The sequence below is a fragment of the Actinia tenebrosa genome, unplaced genomic scaffold, assembly GCF_029948245.1.
Source record: "Actinia tenebrosa isolate PJP-AT-01 unplaced genomic scaffold, QUT_ActTen_1.0 PGA_scaffold6__47_contigs__length_16458017, whole genome shotgun sequence".
In the NCBI taxonomy this organism is placed as follows: Eukaryota; Metazoa; Cnidaria; class Anthozoa; order Actiniaria; family Actiniidae; genus Actinia; species Actinia tenebrosa.
In genome coordinates, this window is record NW_028292583.1 from 5,116,709 (window position 1) to 5,136,477 (window position 19,769).

Genomic DNA, 19,769 nt, shown 5'->3' on the forward strand with positions numbered 1-19,769 from the left:
AGGGTTTTCCAGATTCTCTGGCTTTCCTTCCTCCGCGAAAACTAACTACTAAATTCTAGTTCGATCCTAGGAGATATTCACAAAAAGAGCTAACCTCAATATCTCCTTTTGCACTCACTGATGCAAATAAAAATTAGTGTTTTATATGTCCCCAACCCTCCACAACACCTACATCAACCCCTATTCTGGGAATCTTGCAACACCACTATTTAAATGTCTTTCTGTATATAACTTACCCGTACACTTGTAAGACACAGCGACAAAAAGTTTGGCCAGTTAGTAAGAAAGAAAGGCTTTTGACTGACACATAGCAGAACTGTTACCAGTGGGTAGAGAGACTGCAATATAATAAATAAAAGTTACTTTAGAGTGGTTATTGATCAAATAACAAATATTACTGTCAAAAATTAAAAAAGTAAAAGGGATCTAAAAGGAAAGCTTATTTTTGTGAGACCGTGGTTGGAGAATGCTGAAGTGTAAAAAGGGAATACCTGTGGCTCTAATTTAACATCTGGGGTAAAAATAACGGCTAGTCATATGACAATGTCCAGCTAGAATTTGAACTAATGTCTGGTTAAGTCTTTGCCTTGCCAGTCATTTTGACCCGTAACATTGATTGAGCCAGAAATGAGGTAAAATCAAACTAATTTGGCTGGTCTATATTCGACCGACGAATGATCAGTCTTCATGTTTAACCCTGTAACATATCAGGTATCAAATAACTGTTGGCAGTAATTGCAGTTTTCAAATGCAATAAAGCCATTTTTAAGTACAAGTGGAAAACATACAGTACTGACTTACAGCACATAAATGGTACGACATGTCATAACATTGTGATAGCTTCCAGTTGTCTTCCAATAATTCCATTCAATCACAATGTGCATTTATGGTTACAGGAAAATACAGTACTGCTACAGCACTGCTATGTATTTTCTCTACCATTTCTCACTCATACAAAAACTGCTCTATGCCATCTGTAGTACTATGCATCTACCTGGCTGTGTTTTCTGTTTTTAGCCAAGTCCAATGCATGGTGGAACATCATGTCTACAAAGTTCTTCAAAGCAGGGACATTGAGCTCTCTGTTTGCTGATGCTGCAACAGGCATAAGTATTTCCACAAACATAGAAGCAAAAGCATACTTTATGTCCTTTTCTTTAGCGTCAATAAACAAGGTGGCACACTCCTGCATAAAGAAAAGAAATAATAATTTAAAAATAGAGTGAATATTAATAAACCATTGATTTGAGGAGGGTGTGAGGAGGGTGTGAGGAGAGTGCAAGGAGGGTGCAAGGGGGGTGTGAGGAGGGTGCAAGGAGGGTGGGAAGAGGGTGTGAGGAGGGTGGGAGGAGGTCATGAGGAGGGTGGGAGGAGGGTGTGAGGAGGGTGTGAGGAGAGTGCAAGGAGGGTGGGAGGAGGGTGGGAGGAGGGTGCGAGGAGGGTGCGAGGAGAGTGCGAGGAGAGTGTGACCCTGTATGACCCTGGAGCAAAGCTCTAACCAGTCTGAATTAAATATTAATGTTGATTTGAGAGGAGGAAAAACTCTCGGAGTCAAAAAGAGAACTAACCAACCCAGCTGACATGGGATGACTGATTCAAATCCTGGACCACAGGTGAGAGGCATCAGAGTTTTACCACTACACTATTCTGATATGAGAGTATTTATGACACTGAATGGCATCATGGAAGAAGTTTCCTAGCATTTGATATTGACCTACCCTCAAAAATTGAAAACCTTCTTCAAGCTCTTCAACAGGGAATAGCTGTAGGATGACAAAAAAAGTAAACTAAGTCAGTGGCCAATCAGGATTTGATAATCCTTATGAATTAACAACTCCACCACGCACCTTAATTCTTAAATATTTCATTCCATAAATAAGATTAATCAGAGTAGATGGGTTGTTCTGGTGCTCCTTGAACTCAGCCATGAACCGCTTACGAATACTTGGAAAGCGTGCAACAGCAAGTACTCCAATGACCTCGGCATATAGTGCTGCGATGATTTGTCCATTAGCAGCTGAGGGACCAGTTGGGTCAACCTCTCTCTGTTTGAAGTGCCTGAAAGCTAGGGATTCAATGTACTGCAGGTTTTCATCTTCTACTGGATATACACACAGCTAAAACAATATAAATAATGCACAGTCGAAATTAGTATAAACAATTCACAAGTATAAATGAGTACATACTATCACTGGAAAATTCCCACCATGGTTAGAATGATCTTTACATTTTATTTTCATAATTTCATGATGGTTACTGTGGCAAACTAAGGCAACACAAAAATTCTACACAACTACCTTAATTTTATTTAATACCTGTTTTAGTATCTCAATCAGCACCAAACAGAACAGAAAATCAACGGCAAGCTGTTGGTCAAAAAAATTACATAGTCACATAAATTAGTTAGTTAGGTGGTGTTATAATGGCTAGATATGACAACTCCTACAGTCATGTAAATTTTGGAATCCAGTGGAAGAAGAGACAATCTGTGGAATCCACAGTTAATCCCATTATTATTATTTATTATTATTATTTTGATAATATAACTGACTACTGTTATTTAAAGTTTATTTCCAATTCTTAGTAAGAAAATGTGAATACAATTTTTATTTCATAACATACTGTACTTACATCTCTTCTTTCAGCTAGGTAGTCTCTTTCTTTGCTGCTCTTTATTGGCAACTTTGGTGAGTCTGGACCGCTGCAATTATGATGAGTAACAATATTCAGTTTTTTGATTAACTCATTTGGTTGTGACGATTATGAGAGGTTGTCTCTTCAGGGCGAAGACATTGCAGCCTGCATTGCTTGGTCATGTGGTCTGCAGTTCCTTTTTTGCAGGAGGTTAAGGAGGGGGATGGGAGAGGAAGCACAGGCTACAAACAGAGTGAGGGAAAGACCACTCTTTCATATTAAACCATCATTATAATAATGCTTCTTAAAAAATAACTATCAATATCCCAGACTATTTGTATAGGTAATAGGACTACATGCCTAGTCCAATTTGGCAGTCAGAGGAATTTTTTGAATTCAATTATTTCAAAATTGGATACACATGTAGTCCTATTGCAGATTAATTATATCATCCCAGACTATACTAGACTGATGCCATTAATCTTCAATTTGGACAGGAAAGGGAATTTGAAAATACATAATACAATAGTTGCTTATATGGGATTATAGAGTGATGATACAATTAAGTAATAAATCCTCAAGCCCGGATGGGCTATTGACCCATAGGCCATGAGGGCAAGAGGACTAACTGTTTTAGTCAAATCCAACTTGTCAGTCAAATATATATAGATGTAAACAAGTTTTGAATTAAATTAATTTTTTTGGTTTTCAAAGCCAGCACTTTTTGCTACTAGTATGATATAATTTTAACTTAGTGCTAGTTGGATTTTACGATAATTTCTTACCTCCGAGGACGAGAAATGCATTTGGCTTTATTCGAGCCATCAATCTCATCTGCATTTTTAAGATTTTGCTAATAGAGGATGTGAAAATTCACCATTAATACAATAATAAATAATAATATGGGAAAAATTACCATCAATATCAATTTGACGATTTAAATATTTATTTCATGCATGCAAGCAATAGCTATGCTTGCATCTACTAAGCTTCTTAGTACCCTTGAGCAGCATAGCATTTCCTAGCCAAGAGTTTTTAACCTCATGGATTGACTGTGTAATGATGGCAGGAATAATACCTTGTGTTGAAGGTAGTGTGTGTGAAAGTGAGCGACCACAAGTGACTTGGATTCCACTGTGACCACACCCTCCAACACAGGCAACCCATGAGGTTGAAAAACTGCATATGTTAATAATTTAGTTGAACAGTCAATAATTTCTTAGGTGGGTATCCCAAATGAAGAAATGTATATAGAGATATATTATGCATCACTTCAAAAAAGCATAAGTGTAATTATGGCATGGAGGTGGGGTGGGAGAGGGGTACCCAATGCATTGCATGACACCTTAAACTACCCTCATTAGGTAATTCATATGGTTTAATTAATAACACAGTAAATGCAGAAAAAAGCAAAGAAAAACAGAAGTGCTTCCTACATTTAAAAAAGCACTAAAATGGTCTTAGTATTTTAGATAGCTTAAGTTATAGCAACAAAATGATTATAGAGCTGATCTGACTAGTGTTTAGTCATTCATTATTAATGTTTTAATGGTTTTCTACCTACCTGCAGCTCATACCACTTAAATAATATCTTGAGCAAAGAGAGTAGGCTATATTCTGCTACTGTGTTGAGAGAGCTGAGCAGCTGATCAAACTGCTTATCTTCTCCTCTTTGAAGTGTCTTGGATAATGGCCGTTCCTATTAACATTTCAATGAAGAAATCAAATGCAGTTTAAACAATAGCGATGATTTGTCTTCCCATTTAAGACCACCCACTATTCCCTTGAGTATCCTTTTCACACTTCTGCAAAATATAGTAAAATACAGAGGGGGAAAATATTTTCAGCAGAAACTACTTTTTCACTTTAAATTTATACTTCAAAATCCTGATTAATTCTTATAAAAGGCAGGAATAACTCGCGCATTATTCAGTGCTTTGCATAGATGAAGGTGGAATGCAACTGCCTTGAAAATGGAGGAGGTCAAAAATGAGGAGGTGGACAATGGGGTAGAGGGGGGACGGGTTAAACTGCCTGGTTGAATAAAAGACCTTTCAAAAGAACTGATCTAGCAAAGACCTGATGACGTCATTTCAATAACCAGCATAACTCTGCTTCATTTTTCTATTCTTTGAAAAGGGTTTTGCAGTATAAAAACAAAGGTATTATTTTTGTGACTCAGACCTTTTGAAGCATTAGGCTGCAATGCTATACAATACAATTTATTTGTTGCTTCAAGGGAAAGATATTTTGGAACTTAAGCAAAATAAACTTAGCTAGAAATAAATTATTTCAATGTTTTGAAGAGCAATTGTGACATATATATTATGCATCAAAACATTGTCTGAGTAAATAATGATCTAAGGACAAAAAGTTCTAGGAATGATCACAATTATGCACAATGATCTGAACGTGACTATCACTCAAACAATGCACCATTAGTAACGTTAAGCTCATTATTTGAAAAGACATAATCGTCCAGCTTGCGTAAGAGAACATCTATTGTGTTCAATCAAAACCTTGGTGTTCCAAGAAATCTTGAATATGCACCGCTCCACACTTGAACAAACAGCGTTTTTAAATAAGTAAACAAGAGACCTCCATGAAGATTGAGCCTGGATTATTGACTGTATTGATAAAGTATTACCATTAAATCTTTAGGTGGGTGATGTCAAGAAAATACAGATACAGCGAAAGGAAATATGGAGTATGATATGAGCCGGCAGGTTACTGTTAATTAACTACTTTGGATACAATTTTTATAAATTTTTATTATCTTGAAGCTAGCCCCCTTGCGACAATAAAAAACCTCGAGAAAAGGCCTTAAAACCTTGCAAAGACCTCATTTCTGGATTTATGGCCTTCATAATTTGGGTTAAATTAAGAAAAACTTTACACCTCAATCGTTAGCTTCAATTCACAGATATGTTTTTGTACACCAATATACGATCATGTGACGTTCTTGTACAACATAAACACAAAACTATTTCCATACATTTTGGGATCAAACAAATGCTTTTCTTCCAAAATTTCTAGAATTTTGAGTTATATAGCAACCTGCAAAGTTTCAAAACAAAGCATCTTTTCTTATGAACGTAAATACCGGTTGTTTGGAGCGCAGGTAACCATGAAGAGTACCAAAAACAATGAATATTTTACTTCCTGCTTTTATATTTTAACACGCACAAGACCAATTGCAATGTTACGTAAATTGTCCCCCTAGAAGACATGAATCACAATTCGACTTAAAAGAAAAATTAGTCTTATCTTTTAAAACCAAAACACGAATAAAATAAGGTCACGAAGATTATCAATACAAGGCCCGATCGTACATCACTATTTGATAAACTCAGAGGTCAGAACAGTTGAGATCGTAGGTCGATTATTTAACGTAAATGTTTCAAAATGGCAGAAAATCCCTGTGGGTTTGGGAAATTCAGTCCTAGAGGACTTACCAGTGGTTCCGCTAAGACTAGTTCGATTTTTCTTTCCGCTACTATGGTGAATTCTGCAAATAAAGTTCGAAGTACGAACTCTCCTGAAGTAATGTCATCTTCGGATAACACTGGATTTGGTTTTTCAGACGATACGACCCACGGTAAATCGCAACCATTTCCAATGTTTGAAGTCTGTGTGCTTGTGCTGTCATCTTCAAAATCTGAGGGAAGGAAATATTTCATAAATTAAGAAAAAAATGAGGAAGATTTCAGGAAAATATTTCAGCATCCACGTGTGATCTGCGCAAGCTCGCCATAACAGGAACTCTTCTTCATGTCAATGATTCATCGTATTTCGTTCCAGTCACACAGTCTTTCGCTTTATATAACAGCAAAACCATAACACTAGAATAAATTTACGATATCCCAGTAAAGGGGCTCAAATTATGGCACAAATTGTTGGGAATTGTTGACTTTTTTTAAACAAACACGAAGCAAGTTTTTTCAGGGCACTGGAGGACAGACCAAGACTGGACGCAAAAACGGGTTCCGACAAGAAACATTGACCGTTTTCTCATTTAACTTTACCTCGTTTTTCAGGGTCTTCCATGATATTTAAGGCGATGAGCTTTCCTCATGATGTCCCTGTCCAATTTGCCTGAGAAAATAAACAAAACAAACATATTTTACTCCAATCTATTTAGGTAAATACTGCCGCGTATCGAAACACCTCAGTTAAAAGACGAATCGAAAATCAAAAACCCTCACTTGTTCATTAAAATTTACAAGCTGGTTAGCATCTGTGACAGTTATTCCATAATTGTGAAAGCTAATAGATGTTTTTGACGTCTTTTTCTCGTAAAAATAACGCTTTCTTTGATGATTTTCTTCTTGTTCTTCCACCAAGTGACGATTTTTTGCGACAGTGTAGCGCATGCGTAGCGGGGGAAAGTGGACTGACCCACAGGGGACCAATCATGCTACAGCACCGTATCCGTGGTATTTGTATAATATTTTCGATCTCTATTGCACCGCACTTACAATTAAACTATTATTAGACTGTAACGTCAGATCGATGTTTCCGTTTGGCCCACTGGTTTAAATTTGAAGTTTTGAAAATCATTCATAATAATGGTGGACAAAGTTTATTTCGGCCTCGGCTCCCATGCTCATCTTGGCGGCCTTTGGCGTGATGTGCGCGTTGCACGGCCAACTGGTTTTTAAATAGACGGAGAGTACAGTGTATTTTTAGCATTTTTAAAACAAATTTAGTATCGGCCCTAAAGATCAATGCATAAGGCGAAGTTAGAATCAAACTAAAAAAAAAGGATGTTTGTTTAAAAGCTCAACTTGGAGGGTAAGATGTTATCCGTCTCAACGGAACTTTGCCATCAATCAAATTTGTCGTTTCGTGATAGCTTCAAGCACCAATAATTCTATTGAGAACGAACTGATGCTGAGATCCGAAGACAACTAAACAAAAAAAGTCTGACGTCTTCTTTCGCGTTTCTGAGGCCGCAGAATAAAATTGCGGATACCATACAAGCATCTTTGAAACTATGAAAAATTGAACAGAAGTTGACAAAATGTTTATTTAATTAAGTACAAAGTTCAGTTCTCAAATATTATTATTCCGCATTCATGACACCTGCAATCACTGTATAACGTAAGCTAAAAATATTTTTCAGCTCTTTACGTAACTGCTGTTCATATGAATAGTTTTAATCAATTAATAAGAATCCTAGTCGGGGAACAAATGAATAAATAGAAATCAATTAGAATTTTAGTTAACACCATAATGAATAAAATAACTACTATGCGTAGCTTCAAAAGGATTTTTATTTTCCCGACAGCAGAAGACATGGTACTAGTACGCTAATTCTCACTTTCTTTATCGAAAGGGATAAATTAATTATGAAAAGGATTTTTTAGCTCGTATCCTGCTAACAGAGGTCTCGATTTTTCTGGGCCCTCTGTTCTGGCTTTAGTCGGGAGAGAGCTGAGAAACACAGCCTACGGCCCTCAGCCCTACGAATCTAAAAAGAATAATCTTTGCTCGCAGGCTAATCAGCAAGGAAATATATGTTAAAAACTCACAGACGTCAGAATTACCCGGAACGATTCCATTGTGGTTTTTATTTTTCAACCTGTCCATGCGTTTGTTTTATAAACTCATGTCGTTGCCACGGCAATCTATTGTACGTCTTGCAAAGACTTTCGCGAGGAAAAGCGGCCGCAAAACAAAAGTATGGATGTTTTCCAAACATTAATGTGGCAACCTTAAACGTTTGCGGCAAGGAAGTCAAAAAGAAACCTTAAGAAACTAAAATATTCCGGTTGAAAATATTGATTGATATGGCTTCGTCTATATTTGGAGCCCCAAGGGCATTTGACTATCATAACATTCTTTTTAGTGCAATTTAAATCTTGTTGACGTCAGATGCTTAGCGTAATTACCCTCATGAAGGGTTTCGTGATTTATTCAAGCGGTAATGAAACTTGAGAAAAGCCGGAAATGTTATATGAATAATGTATCTATTCAGATTTGTCTCCCATTTCATTTTAGAGTGGTATTTTGAACTTAATTGTCGCCTAACATAAAGATTTTTACAGGGATTTTTAAAACCTCTGGCTTCGTGCCATCTGTCTCTCGTGAGATTTAGTCCCTCCCCAATAATTAAAGATGGAGAATAAATAACAAGATTAAGATTAACTGTCTGAATACGTTTTTGAGTAGACGTGGTACAGAGTGGGTAATGAGTTTTCTTTTCTCTTCCTTTAAATTGCTCGCTTGCTCAACTACAGAGAGGGAGAAGGGAGGTGTGGAAAGGTAAACGAAAGAGAAATTATACCTACGTACACAAAAAAGACGTCCGATCCGGTCTCAGTTTTTCGATACCCCCGCTGTCCTTTCCCAGTTTCTTTCGATGGTACTTTGTAAGTATCCCCGCATCCTGATAACCACATCTATAAATGGCCTGACGCCAACGGATTTCTATTGAACGTTGGGACTCACAATGAGATAAACTAGCTTCATGCCGACCATGCGAGACCACAATTTCCAACCCCCCCCCCCCCCCCCGTTTAATGAAAAGTTACTATTTTAAAGTCAATTGATCGCGAAATAATTAGATTATACATAGGCAAGCTATCTAGGAGCCACGAACTGGGATGGTTATCAACGCATCAGGGATTTTACGGTTAACGGGGGAGCGAGGGGGGAGGGATAGGTTCTGATTAAGGCAGCTCTTGTATGCTTTACTATACCACACACATGGCCATTCACGCTCCCTGCGCGAGGCCTGCATGTGATAGACTACGATGTGCTTCTAGTGATCGATCGATCGATGGCAATGCCGCTGCTTCCAAGCATTCGGGATGCGCATTCGCCTTGCGCGCGTGTTGCAATCATAGTTCAAAGCCTTAAGTAAAATCCTTGCCTCGACGGCCCATACTTCCGTGACTTACAATCTACGAAGTCTTCTCTGTTCAACCACCCTGAACATCTCAACTTTGTTTGTCGGATTAAAAGCGGAAACCAGATCTATGCACTGATGACCTTACTCAGTGATTGTCAAAGTATCAAAAACACTTGTTGAAGCAATCGATCGGATGCTAATAGGTTTTTAAGAGCCGATAAGAGTCAAATCACCTGATTGGCTAGTCGTCACTGGGGTCTCAAAAATAACAGTGATGCAATCTGAACCAAGTAACCATGTCTGAGTGGTCTATTTTTAACTAGAGATATATAAAGAATGATCTAAAAACCAGTAAACAACAGTTCAACTAGCTGCGTGTAAACTAGAATTCATAAACGGGGGTGTGGATGGGGGTACCCGATTGTCAGTTAACTACTATAGTTTAGGCCATGGCCAATTGTCAGTTAATAGTTAATAATTTTACAAACGCTGGGTTATATAATTTTTAGGCTAATTCACCTTTTCGGCGCTAGCCGTCACGGGGTATAAATTGATTTAAATTATGTTAGGGTCACCATAAAGTTCGGACATTGTTCTCAAATTTGCGTACGAATGTACTGACTCTAAATGAACTATTTACTTGGTTAATGTTTAGTTAGCTCTCTCATGACAAGTAAAATATTATTTTTCTAGCTTGATTGAAGCTTTTCTTACTGTTGTTAAGAGAGCTAACCTAAAGAAATCTACCTAAATTTTCTGGCTAATTGTAAGTAACGAAAATGATTCATGTAACGTATAATGTTTTAGGTTTACCCAAATTTGTGAGCTAAATTGAGCTAAATTGAGCTAAATTGCGCCATGTTGTTTTTCGTCAGTAACGAAAATGATTCGTGTTACGTATAATGTTTTAGGTTTACCCAAATTTGTGAGCTAATTTACTTTTTTTTAAAAGATGCCACTTATATATTCCCTGCTAGCAGAGTCCCTCTTCTCTCTCTCTCCCTTCTTTTAGGCGGGGTGGAAGGAGACTGTCTATTTTTCTCTCTCAAGGTTAGGCCGCATTACCCTCCCCTCCCCTCCCTCACATGGCATTTTTTCCATTTGCGCCAGCAGTTTCATCTGTCATCTATATCCCAAACAAAAACAAAAAATTCAAGATGTCGGACATTCATTGCGAAGCTCTCAAGAAAAGAATCGGCATTCCTCCTCTTCCTTCTAGGGCTGGACAACCAGGAGGGTAGGACAGAATTAGCTGAGTTAAATCTTGAATCGAATGCACTGATATCTTTATATGTCGTGTTTGTATATAGTGTTGGAGGAGGTAAAAGAAAGAGGGATTATTCTCCATTATCTTGGGATCATTTCTTTGATCGAAAAGACGATGTCAAAGTCAATGACAAAGATGTATCCAGCTCTAAACAATATTACTTTATCAGTTTTTCGTTTAAATAATATTTGAAGCTAATGAAAGGATGATTTACTTAATATTTACATGCATACTTTTAAAAGTTACATTGACAGGTAGTTTTATTGACATTCATGAATGGTCAACTTTATAATACACTCTCTCGATACTAGTTAAAGTTCTTATTATCAGGTCCCTAGATAAAAGATCATAGTTACAGCTACCATGATCTCTTATCTGGGACCAAAAGATAAGAATCTTTTACTATTATTTATAGAATCATTTTTAAAGGTGTGAGCTCAAAATATTGTAATGATTAATAAGCTTATAGCCATCAATATTACTTTTGCATTTTTGTTTTGAGAGACGCCCTTTTTATTAGAAAAATAAAAGAAAGGATAAATGGAAGAAAAAAATTATTGTTCAAAAACACCCCCTGCTGTGTCCCGGACTCCCTTTTGATCTGTTCTGGCAGAGAGGACCAAAAGGGAAATTGTTGGCACATTAACATTGCAACACTAATGTTTATTAATACCAAGTAGCACAAAAACCTTAACAAAGCTTCTAGACCTTTAGAGTTTACAAGTCAGGTGACCAAGGACCTTTGTTATTAGTTCTACATGGTGGTGGTCACTCAGCTCTGTCATGGGCACTTTTTACGGTACGCAAACATTTTTGACCTTACCCATAAGCTATTTGCCTTATGGTGTCATGTAGTAGCACTACCAGAATCCCTCACACTTTTTCTTTTATCTGTTAATTAGCACCAATTGCCTTGCTTTTCTCATGAGGGAACAAAAGTTTAAGAAAGAAAATATGCAAAGCATTCTTTGATTGTTAGTATAACATACCATGCAAATGACATATTGTTTCCTTATTTATCTCTTAAATATTAACTATGCTTAAATCTGTTGCCTTTTTGTGCATTATTGCTTTTACAGGAATCAGTCACTTCCCTTTGTATATGTCAAGTCCTTGCTGTGGATATGCGTGGACATGGTAAGATTGTTAATAGACCCTTTTCGAGTTCCAAATTACTGCTGTGTTTCTTGATTACAGACTCATTTGCTCAGGCTAAGCCTTGATTTTGTGAAGGATATTCACGTTTTCCAGTCAAGGTCCATCAAGTTTCAAATTGTTCGTATTGTTGACCTTGTGTATTCTTTACTTTACTGTTGGTATTTGCGAGTAATTAGACACTGATTCAAGGCTTAGCCTGAGCAAACGAGTCTGTAATCAAGAAACACAGCGGTAATTTGGAACTTGAAAAGGGTCTATTTTACATTCTACTGAAAATAGGACTGCTCCTAGAAGCAGGATGTTATATATTCTGCATCAGATTTTTGTCATTTTAACAAGCTAAGTACACAGTGTATCATACATCAAGATGCAAAGCATGTATATATTTTTTCAAGCTAATCTTTCATTATATCTCAATGCCACAGTACAGAGATCTGACATACACATTTTATATGTCTTAACTAGATATGTAGTATATTTTAAATTCCTTTTTCTTGGCTCCCACAGGTGATACTCATACAGAGGATAATGTAGACTTATCAGCAGATGTTCTTGCTAAGTAAGCTTGTATACATTTTTCATATTATCATGTACATTGTACCCTTCCCTGAAAAAGGATATCTCGCCCATATTTATATAATATTAGACCCTCATACTATATTAATTTTGTTTATTGCTTCAGAGATATAGGAGACCTCATACAATCAATGTATGGAGACAGACCACCACCAATATTATTGATAGGACATAGGTAAGATAGGTTTTCTGATTTTGTAGGAGATGGTTTAAACACTTTTTGTATAATGTTTGGTTTGATGATGATACCTGTAGGAACACCTTTAGCTGGATTTTTGTATTGATTCAGATCAGAAGCATCATGAGTTACTAAATGAATGAACATAAATAAACAAGCTAATGAATGAAAAAATGAAAGAACTCCACAGGAAAAAAAACTGGATTCCCAAATTGGGAATTTATTGGGAATTTCCTTGAATTCCCAACAAATTCCCATCCAATTCCCAGAGAGAATGAAATTGGGAATGTGGCACTGATTCCCAATGTTAGTTTGTTGGGAATTTTGTTTTTCTATTGGGTATTAGAAGGAAATTCCCAACAATAAATCCCAATGTTGGTGTTCGAATTGGGAATTCAAGGAAATTCCCAACAATTCCCAATTTGGGAATCCGGTTTTTTTTCCTGTGCTCCAAGTTGATAATTCATGATGTCTTCCCATTTTACACCATACGTCCTTTTGATGATGAGATTCAACATCATTTAGTATCTCTACCAGTAACTAAAATGACTCCTGGTCTGAAATGGCTCTTGCCTTCATATTAATCTCATTTTAAAAGTAAGAAATTAAAGACTAGGACATCCTTTATTAGAGTACAAACACTAAAAGTGTGCAACACTTTGCACTATCTAGGAGTAAATAATACTAATTAAACAATAGAAAACAATAGGATTAGAGTGACCACAGTAAATCCGTGAAATTAGTAATACTAAATAGCACAGTTTCATGCAAATTCCATTGTTTAATTGTACTATTTAATTGTACTATTTAGTAATTAGTGTTTCACGGATTTACTGTGGTCGCTCTAGCATAATTTAGCAGTATTTAGTGGTATTTATGTTACACACTTATAGTGTTTGTACTCTATTTATTTCCAATGCATGTTTTAACTGTTAATTTTATCTCAGCATGGGTGGAGCAATAGCTGTCCATGTTGGTGTCCAAAACTTTCTTCCTTCTGTGGTTGGTCTTGCAGTCATTGATGTAGTAGAAGGTAACAAAATAGTTACTTGTGTCTACTTATGTTCTTGTGAGCTTCCTGTGGTTATCTAGAATGGGAGGGACTAGGAATAAGAAGTAAACAAAGTTGAGTAGGATAGTACCTTGGTGGGTCTGTGTCCACTGGTAGAACGAAGCTTGGGATTGGACAAAATAACAAAAACAAAGAAAGCATGGATTATGGTGAACAATGTGTATTGTTCTACATGTGAGCTGCGTTCTTTGTTTTATCTCACCATTCATTGTTTGTTCATCCACTCCCAGGCTTCATTCTGCCAGTCATGGATTTTACCCACCTTGGTAGCATCCTCTGCCTTGAGAGGGACTGCTTTTAATAAGTAAGTTTGCCAACTGGGAGTAGTTAATGCCATCATTCCATGTATCAACAACACACTCTTGGTTAACTTGTGCTTCAAGCTAACAAGTTCAATAATCTTTGATAATAAATATCAGCATTATTTTGTTTCCTACAGGTACTGCATTAGATGCATTATCTTCCATGCAAAACTTTCTTAAAGGCAGACCACAATCCTTTAAGTCAATAGAACAAGGTATCGAATGGAGGTAGGACAAGCTGATTGATTGATCAATGGATGGTAGGACAGGCAAACTGACTGACAGACTGATTATTTTATTCATGTTAGCACAACCAAACTACGACACCCACATGAGCAGTTTTGTAGTACACTGTATGTCTACTGATTCAAGGGTTTATTTATTCATACTTCAGCATAAGAAGTGGCCAAGTTCACAATGTAAAATCAGCAAGAATATCAATGGTCGGACAGCTAATAAGGTATTGCATTCCTGATGAATGGTACACCAATAATGGTACAATGCTCATGATGGATATACCTAGTATTTAAAAAAAACCTTGTCAGTTGGAGATCTGCCATTTAAAATAAGAGACCAAATAGCATGCTTCAAATTTTGATATATTCACAGCTGAGCAACGTAGTTTTATCTCAGATTGATATACACTGTATGAGGCAAGTTTTTTTGAAATAGGTGTATAGATCTCTAATGCTTTGTTACATCGTTTGAAGGTGTGATGGCAATAGTAATAAACCAGATCTCGTTCAGCCTGCTATCCATATCGCTCATACAACAGACACCATAAAGGAAGAAGATGAAGAGAATGCAGATGAACCAGGACAACCCCAAGCCAAAAATCAAAAACAATCAACTTCTAATAATAGTGGATCCTTTGTCCCAGAGGTAGAGTTTATAAATCATGGGAAAAGTAGCAATAAACTTGGATTTACTAGCTGACAATTGAACTTGTGACTCAAAAGGACTTGCAAGCTGAACCCTTAATGAAGGTCGTACTTGTAAGCTAAGCTTGTTTGATGTATTGTTCTATCCTTTATTGGTTATCTTCAGTTTTTCTAACTTTCTCTTTATGAAAAGCTCGATGCATTGGAGCTGTTATTGTGCATAGACCTTTTCTGAGATAGAGAACATGGTGCATTGTGTTCTAGATTTGGCACAAACATCTTTTGTTCATCATGCCTTATGTGGTGTTGTTTGTACCCAAGCTAGGCCTCAATTCATCCTGTTTATTGAACTCAGAAAAGGCCTATGCAACCGACTTTACCCTGGTTAACCACAGTTACTTTGGGTTGCCTGCAGGCTAGTACCATTAAGGTTGCATGCTTTGAGTGTTTGTACTCTATTATACATATTCAAGTTGTGGTGTTGAGAGAAGGTACAGTAAGCCATCTTGGAAGTACGTTGGTTGTGTTTCATGGATTACATTTGAGTTTCTTTCTCCCCAGAAATCTGAAGAGTGTTGGAAATGGAGGATCGATCTTTCAAAAACTGAACAATTCTGGGAAGGTGAGTATCCTTAATGACTTTTCATCATCTCATTTTAACTGCTCACCTTTTGCAAGTGATAAGATCAGATTTTGTTTGAGTATCAAACATCACATTAGAATTCATACCATATATCAGCATGAAAAAGTTATCTAACAAAGTTGTACTAATTTGTCATTACAGGTTGGTTTGTTGACATGTCAAAACTTTTCTTATCTTGTACAGTACCAAAACTTCTCCTGCTGGCAGGTATGTGGCATAGAAAAATTTGAAGCACTATTGTCTGAACTTAGTAACATGGGATAAAGTTTAGCCTTCATAGCGGTGCAAGAACTGAAACTGTTCTTGTACTCATATTGAGGTCCACTCTCTTTGAAGAGGAAATAAAAGTTGCAGTTGTTTCTCATGCTTTTCGCATCTTTTTTCAAATACAGGTATAGATCGCCTAGATAGAGAACTGACCATAGGACAAATGCAAGGTAAACGACAGAAAGTGTTTGGTAATAAAACAATGTGCTGGAGAAAAGCCTCCAGGATGACTGGCAATATTTCCCCTTCCCACTGACTAATTTCTTTTTCGTTTTCACAGGCAAGTTTGAAATGCAGGTTCTTCCTCATTGTGGCCACTGTGTTCACGAGGATGCCCCAGATAAGGTTAGTAACTTAGCATAGAACGTCACCTAGTTTCTACAGAAAACTAGCTATGATTCAAGCGGTTTTGGCTTCCATCAATCATATTCCCAAGGGCCTGAGTGTTTTTTTCCCCCAAGGAATAAACGAAAAGGAATAGGAAACGCGCGCGCGTGTGTGATTGATTCGAGTTGCGGCGTAATTTATCCTTGACCAAAAATGGGCATGACAGACAGACAGTATTTTTCTGTGACAGACAGACAGTATTTTTCTGTATACTGCCTTAAAAAGGCATGGAATCTCAAGAAGGTACTGCTCTAAAACAAACAGAAGTTGGTTCTAAAGACCACCTCACCTGACTTATTAGAAAAATGCCATTACGAATGGCTTCCTACAGCTACGTACATGCGGTGACATTTCACCAACTACACAGCTTTAGGTCACTAAGCACTCAATCAGGATCAGAATACCCCTTTGGTGCCTCGACATTGATCCAGGACACAAGAAATGAATGCAATGTTGTTTCGTTTTTGTTTTTTTACCAGGTTGCTGAAGTAATAGCGTCATTTCTCCTACGATACAAACTTACAGAAGCCAAGGGGAATTTTGAAAGGTATCGGTCTCTCTTCCCCTCTTAATTCATCTCTTCCCAGTTTTTCTTCTTATCTCTCTCTTTCTCTCTTCATAGAGGTATGACCAATAACCGCTAAAACAATGCGTACGATATTGCTCAATTGCCGACGTTGCTATCGTTCTCTCCAGCTCAATCAAGCTGCTGCGGTTTTATTCAAAAATAGGGCGTGGACGCGGTATCATACGCGATTCGAGTTAGTTGGTCCTCTCTCGTGCTTCAAGAGTTTTCTCCGGTTTCTCTGGATTTTAAATAAGTTGTCTTTCCTACTAGTTTATACAGTATTTCATTACAGTGGCAGAACTTTGCAATTGTTTTATTTCATTTCAATGACCCTGCGACGCCCCCTCTCCTATAAAACTAAAATTAAAGGTCCTTCGTTCAAGATAAATTATGGGCCAAATTTTCTAAAGTTTTTTCCTATTTTTAAAACTTTATTAAACCTTGTGTTTTGTAGGCATTTCCCCGCATGCTGAGAGGTGAAATAGTGGCATTTTAACTGAAAGATCTAGAGCTTCATTATATCAAGCAAAGGTTACATTAACCTCACGTAGCAATCTTCGATATGTCGTAAACAGTATACTTAGTTTCTTTCTTTGTATGTATACGAAAAATATTACAAAGTATTTTAAAGTTGTATCTATTTATACACCTAATTCAAAAAACCTTGTCATCGCCAAAGGCGATAGGCAATAGGTGAAAAGCGATAGGATATATGTCATTCCAAGATCCAAGAATAGCTGGAATGACTTGTTTCTTCTTCTTCTTCTCGTCAAGAGTATGGACCTTAGTGTTGAGACTGATTCGATGTTCTTTGTATTCAACAAAACCATTTCCATGTCGGAATGAACTATCGCCAATCGCCTTTGGTGATGACAACGTTTTTTGAATTAGGTGTATATCTATGCAAACGTTAGAAGAGAAGCTTGGTCGTTATTCGAATCATTTCTACCCAGTTATTTTACGTCAAACGTGTAAAAGAAGCGAAATAAAGATGAAGAAAAGTCTTTGTTGTCGTAATGTGGTGGACATTATTTGTAAGTGATTTTAGTTTTGCAAGAGACATAATCCAACGCGCGCAAATCGAATGAACCTCAAGCTCCGCCCGCACCTCGGATGTTTTTGAAGACGGATTCTCATTTTCTTTGCGGATTGACCTTCCGTCCACATGTATTTGGTGAATAAGCTACTTGAAAAGGGCAACTTTTCGATAACGGATCATAACTTGTGGAAGGACGAAAAAGATTCGAAAACGTTGCAAAAAAATATTTTTTCAAAAATATTTGGATACGTGTGGACAGGGCCAGCATAGCCAGAGAATAGCAAGAGGTACCCACATCTGTGAAAATAGATGGAAGCTCAAGAGATGAACGATAAAATAGAGCTCTCTTCTACTGCGCATGATTCTTTTGTTGAAGAATGAACGCCTAGCGTAATCCTCCCCCTAAATCAGATGTAAAAATTTAAGAATCTGCTTTTTTGAAGCGCGATTACGCGGAGCAGTTTTCTCTGCAACTTGTCTCGCAACGAGAGTAGTGTTCACATTGTGCAACGGAGACGCAATCGTTGCCGAAAGTAGAAACGAGTTCTACTTTTGGCAACGATTACTGCAAATTGCGCTGTAGGTTACACGCTGCAATGCTCCATGCATTTTGTGTCTGTTTGCAAGACAAGTTGCAGAGAAAATTGCTCCGTGTAATCGCGCATTTAAAGAGCGTAGTGGACAAACCAATTGGGGGAGGGGTACTTCCCCTTACATTGATTTTCTCCACCACCAGGAGCTGAGTGGTTCGAAGCCAGATTATTTACTATCAATCTCATAAGACGATATTCTCTTCCAAACAGCAAGAGAAGCTTCCCACCCTCCCATCTTCCTCCCTCTCCCTTGTAATTGCAACCGAATTAGGGATCACAAAAATTTATAGTAAGTTTGTATTTACTGAAATTGAATAAGTTAGATTAAACTTTCGGTATTAATTTGGATCCACGAAAAGCAAATAGTACCCGAATATTTTTTCAATACTGAATATTACAGTTGGACTCATCAGGTTATGTTAGCAGAACCAGTCCTTTTAGTCTTGTATCAGAGAAAAAGTATGTAGAATTTGAAATCCCACCGTCAAAAACATCAATGATTCAATTTTACATTCACTTATGTACTTGTATCCAAGATTTTACATGGCGTAGGTTGTGTTGATCTTCGTATCAAGGACTGTTCTTAACGATGACTGACAGTTGGTTATTTTTAGTGGCACTTACTGCAGGTTGGCATACTTCGCTTCCTAAAGCTGCAGTCGCTCCGTACCTTGCTTCGTGTAGCTCATTCTCAGCCAGCTCAAGAATTGGAATAGCTCCTTGGTCGTTCTTGTATCGATTCGTGCAGTTACCGAAGAACTGAGCAACGCGAGCCTTTTGGTTGCCAATCTTCTGACGCGAACCCCTGTGTAAGTCTTGAAAGAAGATTTTGAGTCTCCCTGGTGACATTCTTGGGCTGCTTGGCGAACTTGGCGAAGACGGCGGCGTTTGAGGAGTCTTTGGAGTTTTAGGCGACGTCATGTTCAAGTTCTCGAGAATCAGCAGAGAGAAAGAAATAGTTCGACATCAAAAAACTCGTGGGCTGAGTGATACTCGGACTGAAAGGTTTTAGCACACTAGCTCGTTTGGTGTGAGACATATTCACGTGCGTTCGACATGACTGCCTCTGATCTCACTTCTCAAGGCCCATCACGCGTGCGTGTACTATCGCTTTCAAACCGCGACAGAAGCGTGGGGAAGTAAGAATTTTTACGCCGAAGACCATCGTCTTAGAAAATACAACTTAAGTGACAGTTGAGTTTCGGAAAAGATGATCAGAAACTGAAATTTAAATCGGAACATGAGTTTTCGTAACCGTCACGCCCGTCGATCTCTGCCACACGGAAACTCAGTGCGCTAGTGTTTAAATGGTCTGGATGTTTTGGCAAAGTACTTGTGAAGCACTGGC

The 19,769-nt window shown here is 37.6% G+C and overlaps 3 protein-coding genes across 3 annotated transcripts in view; 1 reads left to right on the top strand and 2 right to left on the bottom strand.

The window, feature by feature from the left end:
- The window catches only part of LOC116292597 (protein furry homolog-like), a 33,264-nt gene extending 26,277 nt beyond the window's left edge, over positions 1–6,987 (bottom strand). The window contains exons 1-11 of the mRNA XM_089039515.1: positions 6,840–6,987; positions 6,660–6,729; positions 6,090–6,292; positions 4,199–4,333; positions 3,420–3,487; positions 2,632–2,701; positions 2,316–2,366; positions 1,848–2,117; positions 1,719–1,763; positions 995–1,186; positions 237–338 (exon numbers count right to left, since the gene is read on the bottom strand). Of these exons, the coding sequence (XP_088895641.1) occupies positions 237–338; positions 995–1,186; positions 1,719–1,763; positions 1,848–2,117; positions 2,316–2,366; positions 2,632–2,701; positions 3,420–3,487; positions 4,199–4,333; positions 6,090–6,292; positions 6,660–6,681 (1,158 nt within the window). The 5' untranslated portion in view covers positions 6,682–6,729; positions 6,840–6,987. The remainder of the gene's footprint in view (positions 1–236; positions 339–994; positions 1,187–1,718; positions 1,764–1,847; positions 2,118–2,315; positions 2,367–2,631; positions 2,702–3,419; positions 3,488–4,198; positions 4,334–6,089; positions 6,293–6,659; positions 6,730–6,839) is intronic.
- A 3,653-nt stretch (positions 6,988–10,640) lies between these two features.
- On the top strand, positions 10,641–17,793 carry LOC116292593 (protein phosphatase methylesterase 1). Its single transcript, XM_031699938.2, has 16 exons — positions 10,641–10,727; positions 10,801–10,894; positions 11,464–11,556; positions 11,837–11,894; positions 12,423–12,474; positions 12,598–12,666; positions 13,617–13,702; positions 14,181–14,271; positions 14,438–14,503; positions 14,754–14,925; positions 15,486–15,546; positions 15,709–15,774; positions 15,960–16,004; positions 16,115–16,179; positions 16,701–16,768; positions 17,244–17,793. Exons 1-16 carry the CDS (start codon positions 10,648–10,650, stop codon positions 17,260–17,262), a joined length of 1,185 nt encoding a protein of 394 aa, XP_031555798.1. The 5' UTR covers positions 10,641–10,647; the 3' UTR covers positions 17,263–17,793.
- Positions 17,794–18,763: 970 nt separating this feature from the next.
- LOC116292595 (uncharacterized) lies at positions 18,764–19,484 on the bottom strand. The gene has a single exon (XM_031699940.2). It carries the CDS (start codon positions 19,340–19,342, stop codon positions 18,992–18,994), a length of 351 nt encoding a protein of 116 aa, XP_031555800.2. The 5' UTR covers positions 19,343–19,484; the 3' UTR covers positions 18,764–18,991.
- Positions 19,485–19,769: the final 285 nt, after the last annotated feature.

Excerpts from the sequence above, each read along its gene's own strand:
- LOC116292593 (XM_031699938.2), top strand. The coding sequence starts at position 10,648 with ATGTCGGACATTCATTGCGAAGCTCTCAAGAAAAGAATCGGCATTCCT. Across the intron at positions 12,475-12,597 it reads TCAGCAGATGTTCTTGCTAA|AGATATAGGAGACCTCATAC; the intron begins GTAAGCTTGTAT and ends TTATTGCTTCAG. Across the intron at positions 16,005-16,114 it reads GACCATAGGACAAATGCAAG|GCAAGTTTGAAATGCAGGTT; the intron begins GTAAACGACAGA and ends TCGTTTTCACAG.
- LOC116292595 (XM_031699940.2), bottom strand. The coding sequence starts at position 19,342 with ATGACGTCGCCTAAAACTCCAAAGACTCCTCAAACGCCGCCGTCTTCG.